This window comes from Elephas maximus, chromosome 17 (assembly GCF_024166365.1).
Source record: "Elephas maximus indicus isolate mEleMax1 chromosome 17, mEleMax1 primary haplotype, whole genome shotgun sequence".
Taxonomy (NCBI): Eukaryota; Metazoa; Chordata; class Mammalia; order Proboscidea; family Elephantidae; genus Elephas; species Elephas maximus.
Genome location: NC_064835.1, coordinates 11546110 through 11568492, shown reverse-complemented (window position 1 = coordinate 11568492; position 22383 = coordinate 11546110). Strand labels below are relative to the sequence as shown.

At 50.6% G+C, this 22383-nt stretch overlaps 3 protein-coding genes across 5 annotated transcripts; 1 reads left to right on the top strand and 2 right to left on the bottom strand.

Annotated features, from left to right (window-relative positions):
• The first annotated feature begins 27 nt into the window (after window positions 1-27).
• LOC126061182 (histone H2AX) lies at window positions 28-864 on the top strand. Its single transcript, XM_049857521.1, has one exon. The coding sequence runs from the start codon at window positions 90-92 to the stop codon at window positions 519-521; it is 432 nt and encodes a 143-aa protein (XP_049713478.1). The 5' UTR covers window positions 28-89; the 3' UTR covers window positions 522-864.
• Window positions 865-1833: 969 nt separating this feature from the next.
• HMBS (hydroxymethylbilane synthase) lies at window positions 1834-9541 on the bottom strand. Of its 2 annotated transcripts, none has more exons than XM_049857402.1 (14): window positions 9340-9541; window positions 6720-6773; window positions 6285-6357; window positions 5938-5987; window positions 5797-5852; window positions 5345-5422; window positions 4819-4896; window positions 4622-4697; window positions 3754-3867; window positions 3325-3363; window positions 2991-3110; window positions 2525-2578; window positions 2323-2409; window positions 1834-2240 (listed from the first exon to the last, which is right to left on the bottom strand). In XM_049857402.1, the coding sequence occupies exons 1-14, from the start codon at window positions 9370-9372 to the stop codon at window positions 2067-2069; spliced, it is 1086 nt and encodes a 361-aa protein (XP_049713359.1). In that variant the 5' UTR covers window positions 9373-9541; the 3' UTR covers window positions 1834-2066. The 2 variants fall into 2 exon arrangements, with proteins under 2 accessions (XP_049713359.1, XP_049713360.1); XM_049857403.1 differs by lacking the exon at window positions 9340-9541 and adding an exon at window positions 6940-7058.
• Window positions 9542-10934: 1393 nt separating this feature from the next.
• Window positions 10935-22362, bottom strand: VPS11 (VPS11 core subunit of CORVET and HOPS complexes). Of its 2 annotated transcripts, none has more exons than XM_049856720.1 (16): window positions 22149-22362; window positions 21268-21416; window positions 21035-21170; window positions 20537-20700; window positions 18818-19065; window positions 17891-18092; window positions 17343-17494; window positions 16602-16788; window positions 15758-15904; window positions 15444-15632; window positions 15175-15336; window positions 14823-14962; window positions 14529-14731; window positions 14226-14397; window positions 12831-13101; window positions 10935-12658 (listed from the first exon to the last, which is right to left on the bottom strand). In XM_049856720.1, exons 1-16 carry the CDS (start codon window positions 22333-22335, stop codon window positions 12494-12496), a joined length of 2874 nt encoding a protein of 957 aa, XP_049712677.1. In that variant the 5' UTR covers window positions 22336-22362; the 3' UTR covers window positions 10935-12493. The 2 variants fall into 2 exon arrangements, with proteins under 2 accessions (XP_049712677.1, XP_049712678.1); XM_049856721.1 differs by having other exon boundaries at window positions 10936-12658; window positions 12831-13053.
• Between the last annotated feature and the right edge of the window lie 21 nt (window positions 22363-22383).

Below are 22383 nucleotides of genomic sequence, written 5' to 3'. Positions count from 1 at the left end.
CTCGGCCAGGGGGGCAGCAGTTGACTGCGGCGGGGAGCTGGCCGGCGGCCTGTTGAGGCGTTCTCCAACGATCTACTACCTCGCGCAGCATGTCCGGGCGCGGCAAGACCGGCGGCAAGGCCCGCGCCAAGGCCAAGTCGCGCTCGTCGCGTGCGGGCCTCCAGTTTCCAGTGGGCCGGGTGCACCGGCTGCTGCGGAAGGGCCATTACGCCGAGCGGGTCGGCGCCGGCGCGCCCGTGTACCTGGCGGCGGTGCTCGAGTACCTGACTGCCGAGATCCTGGAGCTGGCGGGCAACGCGGCCCGCGACAACAAGAAGACGCGGATCATCCCGCGCCACCTGCAGCTCGCCATCCGCAACGACGAAGAGCTCAACAAGCTGCTGGGCGGCGTGACGATCGCCCAGGGAGGCGTCCTGCCCAACATCCAGGCCGTGCTGCTGCCCAAGAAGACCAGCGCCACCGTGGGGCCTAAGGCGCCTGCGGGCGGCAAGAAGACCACGCAGGCCTCTCAGGAGTACTGAGGGCGCCCGCCCGTAGCGGGGCGTCCCGGCCCTCCCCGTGCCACCACAACGGCCCTTTTAAGGGCCACCACCGCCCTCACGGAAAGAGCTGAGCCACGGCTGGCCCCGAGACGGGCGGCCCCGGCCCTCCGCTTTCCCCCGCGCCCTCGTCTCCCGCCGCCCAGGCCCCGCGCCCCGCCGGCCTCGCTCCCCTCCCGTCCCCTGCCCGCGCCCGCTGCCCGCCCCGGAGCCGGGGTGCAGGCCCTCGCCCTCGGCCGCGGGGAAAGGGACAGCCAGGCCGCGCTTGCAGGAGCCCGCGGCTGTTGGGACTCGGCTCTCGCGCCTGCGCGGCCTGCTTCGGCGGCGCTCTGGGGCGGCCCTTCGGCGCGTGGTGCCGGGGACGAGCGGGGCCAGCACCTGCTGTCCGTGCTCGCGGCTCGCCGCCGCCAGGCCCCGGACGCGCCGGAGCGAGGCGCGTGGCCGGCGGCGCCGCGGCCTGAAGGTGAGTCGGTTCGAGCAGCCAGCCCGGCCCCCAGCGGCTGCAGCCTCGTCCCCGGTACTCCTCCAGCTTGGTGCTCAGCCCAGGACCTCTGATTTCCAGGCTTCGACGGGAGAGAAGTCGGTCCCTAATTTGCTCTGGTGCCCCCCTCGCTGCCAAATCATGGGGCTTTCACATCAGATCCTCTCCGTCTTAACTCGCAGGCCTGTCCGGCGGGCCAGGGTCAAACTCGTCCTAAGGTGACCATCTTTTCTCCAGAGGTGGCTGCTGTTGGGGTTCACGGTTAGCGGCGTGGCCAGCACGAGTCGTGGATGTGCCTGCAAGACCGGCAGCCAGGCCTGCCCACTCCACCCTGATGTCCCTCCCGGCAACTCAACTCAGCAACCCACGCACCTACTTACTAGATACCAGCAAAAGTCAGTTAAGCCCTGTCTGAACTGAGCCTCTGTTGGCTTCTGAACTGGAATTTTGCAGATAACCCATCTATGACTAATACCTTAGGGTGTTTCAGGTGGACTAATTTTGTTTATTAAATGGTTGGTTTTTTTTTAAAAATGAAATGTCTGTTTTCATTTTGTCAAAGAATTGTAGGATTGACGAGTTTGTAACAATCTCCTGAGGTACTGTGGGGGACTATCTAGCATGAGGCTCTACTGTTAACGGAAGAATGGGCAAGTCATTGGGTTTGAAATGAGTGCTGAGGCAGACACAGAAAAGATGTTTCAGGAAAACTGGATAGAGGTCCTCGCCTCTGAAGTAAGGAGTAAAGGGTTTTTGTTCACTTACCTACTTAATGGCCCTTATGTCTCCCCCAACCCCACCAAAAACAAACAAAACCTTCAGAGCTGGTTTATTAGTAGAACTGGTTACATTCAAAGGCTGTGGCTTAGACTTCTCTACAAGAGATGAAACCCCCACCTACTGAGGAGGCCAAGCTGTCACCAAGGCCCCAAGGCAAGGCAGACCCCCTAGTCTCAGCAGTTTCATCTCCTGGGCAATCACTCCCCATTTAGCAGTGAGAATGGGGCACTGGGCTGGAACACGGGCACCAGTGGCCAACAGACCAGTTAGTGGGCATCATTAAGCTGCCGTGCAACGTCCAGGATGTTCTTGGCTCCTTTGTTCAGCAACAAGCTGGCCAGGCTAATGCCCAGGTTCTCAGCAGCCAGCTGGGGTCCTCGTGGAACGTTCTGGGCAGTGATGCCTACCAGCTGTGGGTCATCCTCTGGGCCATCCTCATGCTGCATGAGGGAAAGTGGGATTCAGTGAGAATGAAAAGAGATCATATGTAGAGTCCCTTCCCCCACCCTCCAGCCCTGGTACCTGGGCAGGAATATGGACAGTGGCCTGCATGGTCTCTTGCATGCTATCTGAACCATCTAGACTCCATACTCCTCCAGTCAGGTACAGCTGGGAAACAAAACGACTACCTCAGCATATCCTGAGAGGGAACTGCTTAGAAACCTGGGCTCTTTTGGCTAACAACAGCTCAATGCCACAATCCTTCCCAGCTCTCCCTGCTTACTTGTCCATCCTTCACAGCTGTATGTACTGCTACTGGCACACTGCAGCCTCCTTCCTGCAAGGAGATGTTCTCCCTGTGAGCTCCAAGGGCCCTTACCACCCTGTGACCACAGCCCTCAGAGACAGACACACCTCTGAGGGGACCCAGACCTGAGTCCTCTCCATACACAACCTCCAACAAGAATGAGTTACCACTACATTCCAAAAACCAAAACCAAACCCACTGCCGTTGAGTTGATTCCGACTCATGGCAACTCTACAAGACAGAGTAGAACTGTCACATAGGGTTTCCAAGGAGCAGCTGGTGGATTCAAACTGCCAACCTTTTGGTTAGTTGCCGTAGCTCTTAACCACCGCGCCACCAGGGCTCCTACCACCACGTACACAGCGTTAATTTGAGAAACCTGCCCACCACCTTCCCAGCTTCCTCAGTGCCCAGCGCTCCACAGACAGAACACAGGTCCTACCAGGTGCCTCAGGAAGGCCCGTTCAGCGATGCAGCGGAGCAGAGTCTCGGGATCATGCAACACACTCACCAGGTCCAGGATGTGCTGGTCCTTGGCTCGGATTTCGATGCCCAGGGCCCCCTGGTGAAAAAACAGCCTAGGACATCAGGTCCTATTTTTCACCAATCAGTGGAGCTAAGGATGGAAGTGACCCATTTCCCCCTGCTCCCCAGGGACTTTTGGGCCAGTGGCCTCCCCAGGCCTACCCCTCCCTGGGAATGTTGTGAGACCAGCTTCTTGGCTGAGAACAAAGGGAAGGGTACATCAATATGCTGGCTTCCCTAGTCAGGCATACCTGACCCACAGCATACATGCATTCTTCAGGGTGCAGGATCTGTGGAGGCAGAAAAGGCAGGAAGGGGAAAGAGGCAGTGAGATGGGGCTTCCCTATCATACAGGAAACCTTGGCAGGCAAAAGTGGGAGTCTGGCCTCTGTCGCCCAACTTTCCCCACTTGGGACTTGTTTTCCAACTAGTGTTAGAGGTAGGGTATTCAAGAGGAGAATACCAAACTCATTGCCTTCGAGTCGATTCTGACTTACAGTGGCCCTATAGGACAGAGAACTGCTCCATATGGTTTCCAAGGGAACAGCTGGTGGATTCAAACTGCCAACCTTTTGGTTATCAGTCAAAGGCTTAACCACTGTGCCACCAGGGCTCCCAAGAGGCGAATAGGGTAGGAAAAAGATGAAGACCAACTGCGGAGGGGAGGCTGCAGCCCCTACCTGCCCCACCCGGTTCTGCCAACCCATGCGGTGCAGGCCAGCTTCGGCCAGGATGATGGCACTGAACACCTGCTGCTCATCCAGCTTCCGAAGCCGGGTGTTGAGATTTCCCCGCTGTGAAGGAGGTGCTAAGGACCATGAGTATTAGGGAGTCTAACACAACACACCTACTACATGTCAGACCTTGTTCCAAGTGCTTTATATATATCAACTCATTTAATTTTCACAACCTAAAAAAAAAAAAATTTTTTTTTTTTTTATAAGGTAGGGATTATTATTATCCCCATTTTACAGACAATGACAATGAGATACAGACAGGTTAAATAACTTGCCCAAGCTTACAAGACCTCTGAGAAGCCTTTCCTGACCCCCAAGCCTGTGTTTAAATGTTCCTGCTAGAGGCTTCCAGAACATTCCCAACTTCTCCCATTGGAGCATTTACTGCACAGTATTAATAAAATTAGGTTTTACAAAACACACTGCATATTCGCTATAAAAATAAAAACAAAATAGAGGCATATAAAATGAAAATGGAAGCACCCTCTATCCCCCTACCCCCTGAAGTAATCACTGTTCAGTATGACTCTGTATTATCAATGCCTGTTTGTCTGTCTCCCTAACTAATGTAACTCTATGTAAGCAGGGACAATGTTATCTTGCTCACCATTATCCTCAGTGCCAGGCACTTGCCTGGGGCTAAGAAAACATTAAAGGATTGTGAATGTTTGGATTGGTGGATGGAAAGACAGACAGCCCGCTTCTCCAGGGTTCACTTGCTCTGGAGCTCCTTCAACTCTCAGGATCCCCAGGGCCCTCTGGACCTTATCTTCCTCCTTGGCTCCTGCCCCTCCCTCCTCTAAAAGGATACAATACTCCTGAACTCCAGATGTGGGAACTTTCGCTGCAGCTGGGCCGCTCTCCGAAGGGAGCTGGTTCCTACCACGCTACTCAGAGAGAGTATAAAATGAGAGTCAACACCAGGGAGGCACTGTTCCTTTCTTCTTCCTCCCATCCCTCCATCTTCTGTGCGTATCCCACTAAGGAGCCTCTCCAGGCCCCACTCACCTCCTCTCTGGCAAGGTTTCTAGGGTCTTCCCAACAAATTTTGGATGAAAGACAACAGCATCATAGGGGCTCTCCCGCCTGGGTGTGGAAGAAAGGTCATAGAATGAGAGAGATTTCAGTTCAAGAATAACCTCAATTCTCTCTCAACAGCCAACTAACTGGAATCCCTCAGTGGAGTAAATAGTTAAGCACTCAACTACTAGTCGAAAAGTTGGTGGTTTGAACCCACCCAGGGGCACCTCAGAAAATAGGCCTGGCAATCTGCTTCGGCAAGGTCACAGTTTGAAAACACAATGGAGCACAGTTCTATTCTGACATACATGGGGTCACCGTGAGTTCGAATCCACTTGACAACAACTAACGACAGTCAACTAACTAGCATTTTCTGAGTCTTCTGCCATGCTCAACACCCCTCAAGGCAGGGAAGAACAGCCCTAGTGGCAGAAGGCCAAGCCCCAAAGGGAAAATGGAAGGTTAACATGACACCCACCCAATGGCCAGGCCCCCTCACTTGCAGGACTCTTACTTGCAAATGGCTCCAATGGTGAAGCCAGGAGGAAGCACCGTGGGCAAGTCCTTCAGGGAGTGAACAACCAGGTCCACTCTAGAGAGAGATGGAAGAGGGAAGCAAGGAGAAGGGGTCTGAGCAGCAGTCCCCTACCCCTTCTTTACTTACCCTGGCCTCTACTTCATTGGTGGAGCTGAGGACACTTCAGGAAGCAGGCCCTAAGACCTCAGGCCTGAGACGTTCCCTCTCACCCCCGCCCAGCCCCTCACCCCCGCCCAGCCCCTCACCAGCCCTGCAGTTCAGGCAGCCAGATGGCTCCTCTTCTGAAGCCTGAAAAAACCCCACCTATGAGCCCCCTCCAGCCCATCCAAGGGCTTAAGCCCAGCAGCCTAGGTGATATCCAGGTCTGTAGAGCACTGGGTTTCCAGCAAGACTCTGGGAGGGTGCCAGGCTCTCTGTCTCTCACTTACTCGTTCTTCTCCAGTGCGTGTTCCAGCTCCTTGGTAAACAAGCTCTTCTCCCCAATCTGCTGGGCAAGAATGAGCCTCACAGTGAACGTCTTAGAGAAAGACATGAGGGGGAAGACAAGGACTGGGGGAAGATGTTGTTACCTTTGAGAGTGCAGTATCAAGAATCTTGTCCCCAGTAGTGGACATGGCAACTGAGTAGAGAGTCAATCAATCAGTCACTCATTAATCAGCATCTAGGGAGCCCCCTCTGGGCCCAGCACCAGTGCTAAGATTCATGGTGGGTACAGAAGCCCCAAACCTTGCCCTCGGGAACTGTGATCTAGCAGGGAAGAACACACATTTATAAAAAGACCCAAAGCAGAAAACAACTGCCAGGCTGGCCCAGGTAGTTAGAGCTGGAGGTGTTTAGAGGAGGAAGAGCCCTTGCAACTGGGGACAGCCAAAAAGGATTCCCAGAGGCAACGGGGCCAGGTTTTCATAGAACTCACTGATTTCAAACTGCAGGCCAGGATATAAGGTTTTCAGCGTTGTCACCACATTGTCTGTCTGTATACGAGCCAGCTGGGGGCAGAGATTCTGATTAGTCTTGCCCTCCCCTGGCCCCTTCCCCTAGCTCAGACCCTACGAGGGTCAGGGAGATTCTGAAGGGATCAGACTTCGGACAGGGGCTGAGTGCCCACCTGGGAGGGGGAAGAGGTCTGATCTGGGAGTCCTCTGCAGCTCGACAACTTCCCCAGCCCAGGGACCCCCTCCACAGAATGCACCTGCCATTCCATGTCAGATCTGATGCAGTTTATCTTCTCCAGCCACCCCATTTCCTTCATCCCAGAGCTGCTGGGAACTAACTCTGGGCCCCCAACTTGTGACACCATGGGCACCAGAATTCTTGTGACAAACCTCCTCATCCCTGTACCTGCACTCACCTGGCTTTTACGGGTACCCACACGAATCACTCTCATCTTGGGGCCGTTTTCTTCCTGCAAAAAAGTTCCCAGGTCACAGTTTCTTCTGTTCTTTCAATACCTTGTCCAAGAACCAGAATCACTGGCTTGGAAGAAAGGAACCTCAGCCACTGGCCTATGGCCAGCTAAGCCTCCAGGTGGAGAAATATTCTAAGACTGGTCCCTTTCCCCTCCTCCAGACCTTCTGCCCTCCTCAGGAAGCCAGGGATGCAGGGACTAGAGGGAAGAGACAGTAGGGCCTGCTGCTACTGCAGTAACCAGGACACTGAGCCCTGAAGCCCACGCTGGCCAAGGCAGTTCTCAGTAGGAGTGCTGCACAGAGCCAGGTGGGTACGCAGATAAGGCCATCAGCCCGGCCACAGGGAGGGTGGGGCCTGCAGTAGGCAGGGGCAAGGCAGCTGGGGCTACACAGGAGAGCTTGCGCTGAGTCAATGGAGGAGAGGCTAAGCATTCCCAGCAGAGCAAGCACCCAGATGCCATGGGCCACCACAGCTCCTACACCGAGGGTCCCTCAGTCTGGCTGGAAGGCACACAGAAAGGACTGGTCACACAAACAGGAAATGTGTTAGCCTACTGACCAAAAAGCTGGTGGTTCGAGTCTACCCAGAAGAACCTCAGAAGAAGGGCCTTGAGATCTACTTCCGAAAAATTAGCCACTGAAAATGCACACGGGGTTGCTATGAGTTTGAAGTGACTCAACGGTAACTGTTTTTTTTTTTTTTTGGAAGAGATTTGATGTACATTACTATTCCGCCTCTTGACTGGGTGACCTTGGGGACATCATCCCATCTAGATCTGTGTGTTCTGTGAAACGAAGAGGTTTGGTTGCACTCAAATTAATGCCTCTGATGTTCTCTAAGAATGAGAGGCTGAGCTGCCTAAAGTCCATTCCTCTGGGGTGCTGCCTCTGATTTCACCAATAAGTTAATATTAAACATCGCGTTTCACCAACAAACAAATACGGAGCCCTAGCCAAGAACTCAAAGGAACACACCTCTTCCTCCTGCCAGAGCACCTTGGGCAAAGGTGACCAGTGCCAAGCAGGTAGAACTGGCTTTACAGTCCAAGCCAGAGGTCCCCTTTCTTTCTAGGTCAGACAGTAGCTTTAGATACTATCAGCTTTCCCTGTTCTGGGGTCTTCACCCTATGGAGTTCTTTTGCAGCCAGGCATCTGGGGCCTCTGTTGCTGGAGGAGGTAACAGCTTGCTGCTTTCAGGCTCTAGTGCATTCCATTACAGCCACTCTTCCAATAAATCAGAGCTGGGAGACCCTGAGCAAATGAGGCTAGGTTTGAAATGTCAAACATTGCCACTAAAATTTTGGGCTACTGGGAGCCCACACAAAGGAATCTAAGGTCCCAGAATTGTTAGGTTCAAACAGTCGCTTATGCTCACTGAATCTGTACCTCATACTTGAGTCAAACTGTTCCATTATGAAGTATTTATTAAGTGTTTATGGTTTTTAATTAATCCTCAAAGGAATCTCAAACCTCAGGGCAGGCATCTCTGAGGCCATTCATTTTACATAAGCAAAGGCTGGCTCTGAGGGGTGCAGTGACTTGCCCAGGGTCACAAAGCTAACATTGGCAGAGAGCTGAAGCTAGAATCCAGGTCTTCCTACTCCTAGTCCCATGCTCTGACATGTCCGTAAGGGCAACAATCCCACTGGGCACCAGCAGGCTGGAAGGAGAGATAAGCAGCTGCCCCACCTCTTTCTTATCGCTGGCTGGCAGTGGCCTCCACCAGCTCTGTAGCTTAGATCTGCACAAGGCCAGAGCTGAGAGGCCGGCTGGGGGGCCCCAAGGGTGCCCCACGACCACCACCACCACACACACACAGTAGTAACTCACTGGCTCTGAGAATCGGCTTGGGCTAAAAATAAAACCAGCTGTCACAGAGTCGATTTGGGGTCAAGGCGACCCCATGTGTGTCACGGTTGAATTGTGTTACATAGGGTTCAATGGTTGTGACATGTCCGACGTATATCGCCGCCAGACCTTTCTTCTAAGGCGCCTCTAGGTGAACTTGAACTGCCAACCTCAGCAGCCTAGGGCTTACTAGGTGACCGGTAAAACGGAAAACTGAGAGTATGGTAGGGCGCACTTCTAAGATGCTTGTGTGCAGTAAAGAGACTGGGGGGTATGCTCTCCTTTCCGAATCCGGAGTGGAACATCTTCCTAGGAGTACTGCATACTGCCTCGGCCCTGTTTACTGTGGAAGGATCACGGGGAATAGCGCCCCGTTCTATACAGAAGAACTTTCCCAGGCTGGATGATTAAACTTAGAGCCCTGGATCCCAGAAGCCCCCCCTGGGGAGCCCCCCATCCCCGCAGGAATCCGGGCTCGCTCCGAGACGACCCCTTCAGCTCTTAATCCCACCCCCAGCGCTCTCGGATTCCTTCTCCCTCCTAAGGAAAACTCAGCTACTGGCTCTTTAAAAACAATTGGGATTAAAAAAAAAAAAAGTGACGGATAGCCGCTCCAACCAATAGACGACGGAGAATGGCAATCTGGGGCCAATCGTTGCACAGCTGGTCCTTACGAAAGCCCAAAGTTGCAAGTGTCACCCGTTCAGGCCTTACCGTTGTTGCATCCGCGTCACCGTTACCCGACATGGCTCTGCTTGGGAAGTAGTCCGGGGGGGTGTCATTAAGGTCCCTTCGGGATCTACGGAAGCCAGAAGCTCCCGCCGGCAGGTACTGGAGGCACGTGAGCTCGAGCTCTTCCCACAGCCCCAGCCTCCGGCATCTGCACAGGGTCTGTGTCACTTCCGGCGCCCTCCCTTAGGGGAGGTACTTTCTTCTGGGCGGGAATTAGAAAGGTTGCGATTGACCCTTACTTTACCTACCTGCTACGTCCCTGCGCCTCCGGGCAGGCAGGAGGTGTTGGTTCCCGTTCGCCTCCCCAGTCATTCTTTGAGATCTAAACCTACCACTCATTTCTGAGCCAGGAATACTGATAGTCAGTGGCTAAGACTTGTTTCCCACAGATTTATGCACGAAGTAAACTGTCTGCAGTTCCAACCACCATCCAAGGAGATAGTTAAGTCAAAATTAGCCATGCCCAAGAGGATGCATTAACCCTGAAATTCTAGGTTAACCCATTACAAGAAAAACAAACCCGTTGCCGCCGAGTTGACAGCGACTCTATATGGCGGAGTAGAACTGCCCCACAGGGTTTCCAAGGAGCGGCTGGTAGATAAGAAATGCCGACCTTTTCGTTAGCAGCCGAGCTCTTAACCACTACACCACCAGGACTTCAAAAATTCTAGAAGTGAATGAAAAACAGTCTGACCTTACTTATGTAAAACAAGCAAATAAACAGAAACCAAAGATTAGTAGTAATAATCAGGGATGGGGGAGGGGAAGTTTTTGTTCAGGGGACATTGAGTATGTTAATAGTGGTGAAATGACTTGGAAAAGTTGGAAAACGACAGTGAGAATGGTTGCACAACTTGAAGAATGTAATTAATGTCACAAAATTGTACATGTTGAGATGGTGTACGTTTTGTTATGTATATTTTCACCATAATGCAGTTTTAACAAGTGAGGAAAACCCTTGAACAGTCACCGTGCCCCTTACGCTGGACTCATCATTTACAAATAAAGGGCTGCTGCAGAAAGCTTACGAGTTGCTGTCGAGTAGATTCCTACTCATGGTGACCCTAGGTGTGACAAAGTACAACTATGCCCCATAGGGTTTTCAATGGCTGTTTTTTTTCAGAAGTAGATCACCCGGCCTTTCTTCTGAGGCACCTCAGGGTAGGCTTAAGCCTCTGACATTTCAGTTAGCCAGCAAGCACATCAACCATCTGTACTACTCAGGGATTCCTCCAGAGAGCTTGCTGTTGTCCAGAGTTCAGCTTTCTCTCCCTAGCTATGGCACAAACAGTTAAGGGCTGCTTTTGTGACACTTCTCTTGCTTTGTTCAACCTTAGCTTTGCTACAGGCCTGAAGTAGGCAACATTTCTATTTTAAAAATGAGGAAACTGGTTCAGAGATTAAATGTCCTGCCAAATGACAACTATGAAGTGGCAGTGCCAAAACCATAATATTGCTACAGGAAACGTACTTGTTAGAAGTGTTTTTTGTTTTTTTTTTTTTAATAATTTTTATTGTGTTTTAAGTGAAAGTTTACAAATCAAGTCAGTCTCTCACACAAAAACTTATATACACCTTGCTACACACTCCCAATTACTCTCCCCCTAATGAGACAGCCCGCTCTCTCCCTCTACTCTCTCTTTTCCTGTCCAGTTCACCAGCTTCTAACCCCCTCTACCCTCTCATCTCCCCTCCAGGCAGGAGATGCCAACATAGTCTCAAGTGTCCACCTGACTGACCCAAGAAGCTCACTCCTCACCAGCATCCCTCTCCAACCCATTGTCCAGTCCAATCCCTGTCTGAAGAGTTGGCTTCGGGAATGGTTCCTGTCCTGGGCCAACAGAAGGTCTGGGGGCCATGACCACCAGGGTCCTTCTAGTCTCAGTCAGACCATTATGTCTGGTCTTTTTATGAGAATTTGGGGTCTGCATCCCATGGCTCTCCTAGATTTGCTTTTTCCATTAACATCAATAATAGCCACATATTGACCACCCCACCCCTCAATGTGCTAATCACTATACAAAGAACTAGACACCCATTAGCATCTCAGGCCTTCACAACAGCCTTCCAAGGTAGGTGTTATAACCCCTAATGTATAGATGAAGAAACTGAGGTTCAGAGCAGGTAAGAGTTTTACGTTAAGTCAAACAGCAGCACCAGGATTCAAATGAGTTAGCTGATTCCATATGTACTCTTAGACACTATAAACTGCCTCTTCTAAATATGACTAAAACCACAATGTCCAAGTTACTTCCTTCAATTAAATCAAGCCCATAGGAGAAATTTTCTGACAGGCAGTCTAGCCCAAATCACACACAGAAGCACAGCAACACAAACTTCAGCTGACAACTTCAAAGAGGGAAACGTGTTTCAAAAAAGGACATTTTATCCTGCTAAGACACCAACTTACCCAATAAGAAAGCAGGCTTAAGCCCAAGGCTCCCTACCAGAATCTGCCTGCAGCTTGGATACTTTGCCCAAGCAAGAGCCATGGAGACAGCAAACCTAAAGAGGAAGAGCTATTTGGGATGCCTTCTTTCAGGCTACTTTTGGAGCTCAATCATCAAATCTTTCGCGAAGGTTCTTTGGTAAATTGAGCTGTTCTTGGATGCCGCAGCCGATACCCATTTATAGGAAAGAGGCTGCGTCCACATGATCTTCAAAGAAGGGAAGTGGGACTTACTCCCACCTCTGTGGGAAGGGAAGTGGAACTCCAGGAGGACAGGGGTAAGGAAGCACATCATGTACGGTTAAGAATCACCATGAAGTCCACCGAATAAATCCTTTAACCCCCAAATCATTATATTCTTTTATTTATATACTGTGGGAGCAAGGACCCAAGCACAGCGGATACTCTAGGACGGAGAATAAAGGTGCTACTGTCCATATTCAGAGGGTGCTGAGATGCCCTCCCCCGCTGGTCTGGAATGACCTACACAGCCGAGAACAGTCAAGAGGAGCAACAGTGGGCTGCCACAGGATGGAGTCAGGAAAAGGAAGTCCCCGTTAGTCCTGAGGCTACAGCATCAGATCAGAGTGATGTCCTGGCACATCTGCCTCCTGGGCAACAGCTGAGCCTCCGTCCCTGTGTCCACACTGCTGTACCTCCACTATCGTATCCCTGCCCATGAGCTGCTTAAGTGCCCCTCCTGGAGTGCATGAGCAGGTCCCGCTGCAGCCCGGCCTCCAGGCTTGGGGGCAGTCTGGCTGTAGGAGGGTCTGTCAGCAGAGTCAATTTATTGAAAACGCCTCGGCCAAAGTAGTCAGCAATCACAGAGAAGCTGTCATTGGAGCACTTGAGCTGTAGGGGAAGAGGCAGGAAGAAGAAAGAATCAAGAAGAACTGAAGTGTTCATTTCCTAAATGCCCCGCCCAGCCCACAAACCTGAGAGGAGAAAAGGGGCCACGCCCTCAGGTGCTCCCACCAGGATTTCTGGGACCCTGGTGGGAGTCCTCTGCCCCACTCATCCCCACCTGGTGCTGGAACTGGTCATGGAGATCACGTTTCTGTTCCTGGGCCCGGATCATGTCCATGACCTTCCGGTTTTCAGGGAGGCAGGTAGGGCAGTCGGCATCACTTTCCGAGTAACTCTCGAAGCAGTGCTGGTGGAAGGAGTGGCCACACAGGAAGTGGACTGAGGGCAACTCCAAAGCACTGTTACAGATGCTGCACTTGGTCTTCTGGAAAATCTTCGGACTACAGGCAGGGGAGACAGGCAATGCGTGGCCAACAGTGAGGGCAGGGCTAAGAGCCAAGTGGAGAGAGGGCAGCTGAAGTTGCCAAGGAGAGGTCCCTGTTAAGGAACCATGGGCTCTGTCCATCTTACTACCACCCAAATGGGGTCAGCCCTGGACCTACAGTGAGTCTCAGTCTGCTCACAGCAAGCCCAAGTAGCCCAGGGGGATATTTCTGTTTCTCTTTCAATTCTCTCAATTGCCATTAATTTGTCTTTCAGGTCTTTACTCAGATTTGATCCTTTCAATGAGGCCTTTCCTGGGCTTTTTTGGTAAATTTTTTTTTTAATACATACATACACTTCTCATCCCATTCCCCTTCCCCAGTTAATTCTCTCCTTAAAACTGATCACCACCAAACATACTAAGTATTTTATTTATTTGATGTGTTTACTGTCTGTCTTCCCCCCTGTAATCAATGTAAGCTCCACGAAAGCAGGGCTTTTTGTCTGTACATTCAGAATAGTGTGCGGGGCCCAAGAAAGACTCAATAAATATTTGTAGAATGAAGAAATTGTTCCTCTCTAATAAATATTGTACAATATTAAGGGCACATAAGACTTAAGAGCAGGGATTAACAATCTATTGTTGTTAGTTGCCATCAAGTCGATTCCAACTCCTGGCGACCCCATGTGTGCTGAGTAGGACAGCTCCACAGGGTTTTTGAGGCTGTGACCTTTTGGAGGCAGATCGCCAGGCCAGTCTTCCAAGGTGCCTCCAGGTGGGTTCAGACCGCCAACCTTTCAGCTAGCAGTCAAGCGCTGAACCATTTACACTACTGAGATTCCCAATATCTACTATAAATACGTCTAAATTATCCATCTTCTGCATTTTCTAAAGCCAAGTTTCTACTTCAGAATGGTTTCCAACCACAACTTAGGTGTTTGCTTAAAAAAGATAAGAGAAAGGCATATAAATAAAGAAAAGCACCTGCAACATGCCACCCCCCAAAGCCCAATAAATAACAATCTACATAATAAACAACTACTTGGAATTCCTCCATTAGAAGAGATCTTCAAGAATGGAAATGCTCAAACACGCCTCAATAATACCGTCTGTGGAAGGGATGTAATAACACCTTGTGAAGAATGACGTTATCTGAGGGGCCCCTCCACAGATCCAGACACCAACTACCTGGCCTTGAGCTCCTGGATCTCCTGACGGATGCGGGTGGTCTCCTCTCGGTACCGCCGCACGCGCAGCTCGTCTTGTGCAATCTGCTGGCTCTGTTTCTGCAGTTTCTGGACCAGATAGTCCCTGATGACGGACAGGGTGGCTGTGGAGTTGTGGGCCAGGGTCTGCACCACTGAAATTAGGGTCCAGGAGGAAATGGCACGATGAGTCAACATCACCCTCTGGACAGAGCTAAGGGCCCCTGCCCCCAGAGCCCCTGAAGGCTAGCCACCTGCCACCCACCCATCTTGTCCTCCCAAGTACCTAGAAGGGGTGGCATGAGGTTCTTGTTCTCGATATGCTTTAGCACAGCTGCCACATACTCCTTGCAGTCCTCCTCTTTGCGGGCAAAGTAGCTGAGCGCCTGTTCCCACAGGGAGGGCTCCTGCTCCCCGTGACGCTCGCACACGGCGATCACCTGCCGGTACTGCTCGTGCTGCATGTGGTAGTGCATAATCTGCTGAAACCTGGGGCCGGAGCAAGGACACACCTCGGTGGCTGTCCCTGTGAAGTTACTTGGATCCGTTCCCCTTCCCCGGAAAGTCCCCAAACCCTTACAGTTTCCCCTGCTCATAGAGGTAAAGGACCCCATCCTGGAAGTCATGCATCTGGCAGAGGACTAGGGCCTTGTCGAAGACATTGGAGAAGCGCCCACTCCGCAGCAGGGAGATGGCCTCCGTGTGAAGCTTCTCTTTGACCTAGGGAAGGAGGAGGGAAGAGCTGCTGGGCATAGGGAGAAACCACGAGTCAGCTATCTCTTCCCCTCAGTCCAATTTCTTCTTCACTGAGGATCATTTAGCCCCCAAGGGTGAGGTGTTACTGGTCTTTCCTAAGGAATGCACCAGAAGGCAGCCATAAGTAAGAGCTGTCTTTCCTCCAGTGCTTCCTGTGGGCTTTTGCCAGGCCTCACCTGTGGATCCTCCTCATGGGCCCAGTTTTGTAGCCTTAGCTCAAGGAGTGTGTCATAGATGCCCTGGGGCGAGTCAGGCTGCACTTCACTCATGTGCTCCAGGAAGGCTTTCAGCTCTCGCGGGTTGTTGGCAAAGATGGGGATGAACTCCTCTGAGTTGGCCTAGGATGGCAAGGGAGGAGAAAGGAGACCGAGCGCGTGAGCTCTGAACCCACGGGGCCCCTACAGTGATCCTTGCTGTCCAAGAGATGTTCTCCCACAGGCCTCACCCTGCAGCCCAGAGCCTCCCTCTCGCCTCGGCCTTCAACGCTGGGGCAATAATCAGTACAGAGCCCCTTCAGCAACTGGGTGGTCTGCTCTGGTATGTGGTGCATGAGGGTCTTGCCATAGCGCTTCATGTTGCTCTCTGCCTGCTCAAAAGGCAGCTTGCCGATGTACCGAAGGGCTTCCTGGTAATTCTGTGGAGAGGTAAAGAGTGCAGTAAGCTCACACTCCTAGTTCGCCCACCAGGAAGCACTTTCCTCATCTCAGAGAGAGCCTAGAAAAAGAACTGGGCTCTGCCCACATCAAGACTCCCACCTACCTTAATGTCTTCCAGCTGGATCTTCAGGTACCACTCGTGATGTGCGTGGTTCTCAGCCAAATAGAGGGCATGGGAGTAGTAGCCGGCCTGCCGGAGGACCTTGATGGCTGTCTCCACATCAAAATGCACTTCACTCTCACTCTTCGTCTGCCAGAGACACATAAGACAAAGTCATTTGCACAGAGGTTGTGGCTGGGGAAGGGAGAAGAAATGTGCGTCTGAGCCTAAAATACTAGATCCTTAAAAATAAAGATTGTATTAGTAAGAATAACAACATCAAACACTTATGTAGCACTTCCTGTGGACCTGGTGTTTCATATACTTATTTAAATTTCAAAACAACTATTACAAGTAGGGGCTATTATTTTGCTCATTTTACAGATGAAGAAACCGAGGCTGAAAAACACAAAGTGACCTGACCAAGATCATAAGACAGTAAATGGCTGAGCCCAGATTCAAACCCAAGGAGTCTGGCTCCAGAGTACCTGCTTTTAAAACATCGTTATCCTGCCTCGCTGAACGTTTCTGACTAAAGGCCAGAAATAGTCTTCTGCCTCTCCCTTTACAGGGATTCCTGTGGAAACACAGAGCTTTCCCAATGCCACCTCCCTGGGACTGGCTATCATGGGAAGGCTGGTACCATAAAACAAGAGGGGAGTTGGAGGACAACTAACAGTGACAGCTATTCCGCTCCCCAATTTATAGAGTAGTGGGTCCTGGTCCCTGAATAAGGTCAGCTCTTTCTTCTCCCCGCATCCTGCTGAAGATGGGCAGGCCCTGGTGGAGCCATCTCCTGCTCAGTGGGCGCTCCAGGAATCCCCCCTCAGCCCAGCCCACCCCGCACCTTGATGAACTCCTCCAGCTTTGAGCTGTCCTTGAGCTTGGTATAGCAGTTGAGCAGCAGGGTGGTGTGGTCGGCATTGGCCAGGGATTGCCGGTGCAGGGTCTGCAGGTAGGCGGTCAGGTTGTGGATGCGCTGCGCATCCAGAAACTTGCGGATCACGTAGGACGGCTCCAACTTCCCAATGGTTCTAGGGAGACATGTGCGTCAAATGTCATCGGGATCAGTGTACTGCTCCAACTTTAATGGGCGCAGGAATCACCTGCCTGTCTTGTTAAAATACAAATTCTGTTTCTGTTAGGTAATGCATTTCTAACAAACTCCCAGGTGATGGCGATGCTACGAGACTGTGGACCACACTGAGCGAGGAGGCTCCAGAGCACTGGTTCTTAAGCTTGGCTGAAAAGTGGAACTCTACATAGCCTGGGAAAGAGGTTAGAGTTCCAAAAACCCTTACCACAGCAGAAAATTCCAAGATGTGAATATCCTTTTCTCTTTAAACAACTAAGTCATAATGAATATCAACAAAGGCCAAGCTAAAGTTTAAAATAAGAGGTACTCATCAGCTCATTTGCATTCTGGTTATGTAAACATTCTTTTCCCAATAAGGTATGTTTATCCTCTCATTCTGAAGAATCAAAGTTTCTGCAGGAAAAAAACAGCCCCCCTGCGCCAAGCACAGGCTTTAGCCTGTCTACCTTTCCCTGCATTCAGAGCACTATCCCAAAGCACCTCCAGACTGACCGGATATACTGCTGGACAGCCCCATCGTGGTTGCCCTTGCTGTAGAGATGGTCCCCATACTGCATGAAGATCTGGGCCAGCCCGTCACTGTCCAGGTGCTGGCTCTTGGCCAGGTTAATTGCCATCTCAAATAGGTTCTTCTTAAACAGCATCTGGAAGGGGAGAGAGATTAGAAAATTGGTAGATGCGGTCCTGAGAAGACACTTCCCAGAATGTGCCCACAACACGCAAGCCAGACAGCCCTGGAGTTCCAATCTAGCTAGATCCTCCAACAGATCAAAAGCTCCTAGGTTCCCCTTAGACGTATCACCTCACCTTACAAGGTTCTCTGCACACAAAGAGGACCCCAATAGTGTGCTCTGGTTGCCAGTCATTACTTCCTTCTAGGCCTCATCCCAGGCCTTTTACCTTGTCATCCTACCCTAAGAGGCTGAGTAACGCTGTGACCCAAAGGAGAGGAAACACCCCAGCCAAGGTGACTTGGGGAGCCCGTTCCTGCAGCTTCTTCCGGGTGTCTGTGGTCAGCTCTGGGAACCTGGTGGCCTTGCCTCCAGTTTGGTCTGTGTGTCCTTCTCCTGCAGTGCGTGGAGCCGCCCATCCCGCGTCAGCACGTACAGGGAGCCCCACTCAGCAAGCACATCCACTACGTCCTCAAAGACGGTGCTATAGGCTATGAACTTGTTACACAGGTCATAGATGTTGAGAAGCTGCTTGTCGGAGCTCTGGGAGTCCCTGCTGGTAAACTCTGACCTGTGAGGGAAAGAAAAAGCACCAGACATCTGTACCATCTATGTCTCAGCTCCCTTTACTGCCTTCCCCGTGCTAACTCTGGTGCTGCCCATCCTACCCAGAACAAATCACCTCGTTGGTCCCTCCAGCGGTTCATCCATAATACGAAGCACTGTGCTGGAAGTTGTAAGACGAGAACACACAGACCTGACCTTACCCGTTAGCATTCTATTACTAACGCAGACAGTAAATTAAAACATTAAGTACATTCAGATAACCACTCACTTAACAAGTCATCATCCAGCGCCTGGTACGCGTGAGACACTGTGCCTGCTACTGAATGAAAACAAGTCAACATCTGACGGGGAGGGTGTCCATCAAGGAGCACGTACACCCCATTCCCCTTTCAGGTTGCTCTGGAAAAAAGTACTCTCTCCCACACTTCCCAGCACTTCTCAATTTCTCTACTACTCAACCCCTTGTTCCTCTGCCCAATTTTGACTAAAAAGTTAAAAATAAATAAATAAATAAAATTCCCTGAAGTCTCCCAGTGCACCAGGGCTGCTCAGCAAATATCTGCTGCAAAAACACACATTTTTCAGTAAAAACTCAGTCCAATTGTAGGGAAATCCACATAAAATCAAAGTAGAAAGTTGGCAGGATCCAGGCATTAAGGTTTTAAAATCCAGTGAATTCTGGGGAACAAATCCAGCCCCCTCCCTTTTCCTTCACTCTGGTGTCCTTACTTGGGAGAAACCTTCCGGTCACGGGAGACAATGACAAGGTAGCCTCTAAACCAGTGAGCAATAAGCTTATGGCCCTCAAAGGCGAAGCAGGGCCCACGTTCATCAGGCTGGTACAAGTAGACACACTCATCCCCGGCCACAATGAACTGCAGGTCCTGAGAAGGGTCACTTAGGGCCGAGCAGCGCAGGCCACAGCCATGGATGTCCAACTCCATGCGAGGGTAATCCTTTCCAGAAACTGTGTAAGACTGGAAGAAATGAGAAACGGCTTAATAGGCTTCTTTTCAGGAGGAAGCATCTTAACACAAAGGGAATCTCACATCCATACTGGCTCCCTCTCCTTTCCTCTTAGCACTCTAAGACTTCCCTGGCCGCTTGCCTTCTCCATTACCCATTCCTACCCATTATATACAGGAGTCCCTGGGTGGTGCAAATAGTTAATCTGCTTAGCTGCTAACCAAAAGGTTGGAGGTTCGAGTCCACCCAGAGGTGCCTCAGAAGAAAGGCCTGGTGATCTAATTTCGAAAAATCCTATGGAGCACGTTTTTACTCTGACACAGATGGGGTCCCCATGCGTCAGAATCAACTCGACAGCAACGGGTTTGGGATTAAATATAAGCAGGGACCACATTCTCATCCTCTGTATAAACTATCACTACCTAGTACAGGAACTCTGCACGTAAGAGAATGCACTAATCTTTTACTGCTTTCTCCAAAGAATATCCCTGAGAAAGTGCTGTGTGTGCCTGTGTTCCATGCTATAAAGTCGGCGGGGACTCATGACGACCTTATGTACAACAGAAAAAAACGCTGCCCGGTCCTGTGCCATCTTTACAATCGTTGCTATGCTTGAGCCCATTGTGGCAGCCACTGTGTCAATCCATCTTGTTGAGGGTCTTCCTCTTTTGCACTGACCCTCTGCTTTACCAAGCACGATGTCCTTCTCCAGGGACTGGTCCCTCTTGGTAACATGTCCAAAGTACGTAAGATGAAATCTCACCATCCTCCCTTCTAAGGAGCATTGCTGCTGCACTTCCTCCAAGATGGATTTGTTCATCCTTCAGGCAGTCTATGGTATATTAACATTCTTTCCCAACACCATAATTCAAATGCATCAATTCTTCTTCGGTGTTCCTTATTCACCGTCCATCTTTCGCTTACATATAAGTTGACTGAAAATACCATGGCTTAGGTCAGGCACACCTTGGTCCTCAAAATGACATCTTTGCTTTTTAACACTTTAAAGAGGTCTTTTGCAGCAGATGTGCCCAATGCAATATGTTATAAGCTGTTAGCACAGTGACCCTATAGAACAGAGTAGGACTGCCCCATAGAGTTTCCAAGGAGTGGCTGGTGGATTTGAACTGCCAACCTTTTGGCTAATAGCCGAACTCTTTACCACTGCACCATTAGGGCTCTGTTATAAATTAGGAACACCAAGAACTGGAGATGTAAATCAACTTCTTCAACATCGCTTAACAAGTTAGGTTAAAAAAAAATTCAGGTCTTTCTTTCATAGCCATAGAGTTCCTCTCCCAGCTCTAACTCTTCCCAGTCTCCAAAATGAAGAAATAAAGATACTGAGCAGGGAAAATGGCTCAAGGCTAGCTGATGAAAACTTAAGAATCCTACCTCTCCTGTCAGTTCCTTACATGAGGCCCCTGAGCAATGGGAGAAGCCTTTCTGGCCTGCTCCTAACAGCGGAGGCCCTGGTCATACCTGAACGTTCTCTGTTGTCACAACAAACAAGTGAGTGGTCTTTCCCGCTTGGCGGAAGGCCAGTCCAGTGACAGGATAGTTGCCCTTGTGCAAAATCTGGGTCTTGCTATGCCGGTCCCGGGTGATGTCTCCCTTGTTCAACGTAACACTGCCATCTGTGAAACCTGTATGAGAGCAGGAAAAAGCACTTCAGCAAGGCCAAAAAGACCAGGAAGCACAAAAAAGACCAAGTGAGGCACCCATTAGAAGTGACAAGCTTTCTCCTCATACCAAACTTCTCCAATGAAGATACAACTGAGGTACATGAAGACTGTTCCTCATTTTTCACCCATTTTCAAAGAACAAAATTAAGTGCCTTCTCATTCCAAACTTTAAAACCTCAAGGCCTTAGATCAGTACTAATGGTTTCATACAAACAATAAAGAGGAGGCACAGAAGCTACCCTGAAGAAAATCTATAAAGAATTTAGGAGTGTTATTTTGCCTTCTTTCTGCTTACCGATGGCCATAAAGTTGAGATTTTCATGAACAGTCAAACAAGACACGACAGTTGGCTCTGTTCCTGGGATGGCAGGGAAGATTCGAGTGCAGAGAGGATTGCCACCATCCCTCTTCTCCAGGTTCCAGATTTTTACCTGTGGACCCAGCTCAGGAGTGTAAATGCTAGTCATTCTCCGACAACCAACCATGCCCAGGCTGCCAGGTCTTTCCCATTTTCTTTCTTAGACTCACCAGGGGGTTGATGCCCTCTTCATCCTCACCAACAGATGCTAGAATATTGTGTTGCTTCAGCTGGTACAGATGTGTCACCCGTAGCTTATAGGCCTGGAAGCCTGTAAGCTGTAGTGAGCGGGGCAGGAACCAGATCTGGCCTTCCATATGTGCAGGGTAGTCAAGGAATCTCCTTCCCAAGGAGAGATATTTAGATTAGAACCCAGATAACAACTAACATTTACAAAGCTCTTCGAATTTCTCAGGAATTTTTCCACATATCATAACGTGGGCCTCCCCATCTCAAAAAAAAATGAGAAAGAAGGCCTGAGTTAAGACGCAGCAATTTGAAGAACAAAGCAGTAAATTCCTGTCTCACTTTCTTGCCCACAATATTGGGAGGGGAAATAGTGACACGTTACATCTTTCAAAACCAACTTGCATCCATTTTTTTGGCTTATCTTTAAAATAATCTTATCAAAATGGCATTTTACAGCCGTTTTACAGATATGGAAACTGACCAAAACGCTTTGCCATAGAGTCGATTCCGACTCGTAGCGATCTATTAGGACGGAGTACAACCGCCCCACAGGACTTCCAAGAAGAGGCTGCTGGATTCGAACTGCCGACCTTTTGGTTAGCAGCCGAGCTCTTAATCACTGCGCCACCAGGGCTCCAAGGAAACTGAAGCAGAGGGCAAATGACTTGCCCAGGATTGCTTAGTTGGCAGCAAGTTAGAGGATGGACTTCCTTCCTTCTCCCCTCAAATTACAGAAGGAGCACTGGGCGCCTAGCTAAAGGAAAGTGGCATGTAATAGGAACCCTCTGACCGACAGACTCCATCCCAGTCGGATCCCTTCAAGGATCTGGAGAGGGAAGAGACAGCTCCAGAAGAAGGATATCTCCAAAGACCAGGCTCCCTCGGCCTGAATCGCAGACAGTGATGCCAGGAGGGAGGCAAAGCAACTTGGAAGCAGCGGGTCCCGAGGCAGGCGCGGCCCCAGGGGCGGCTCCATCATTCCCCAGCGGCTCTTTCACCAGCTCCTTGTCGAAGAATACGAAGCGCCGCCACTGCAGGTAGGCCGCCATCTTGGCTGAGGGCCCCCTCCTCCTGGAGAGATGTCACGTGAGAGGAGA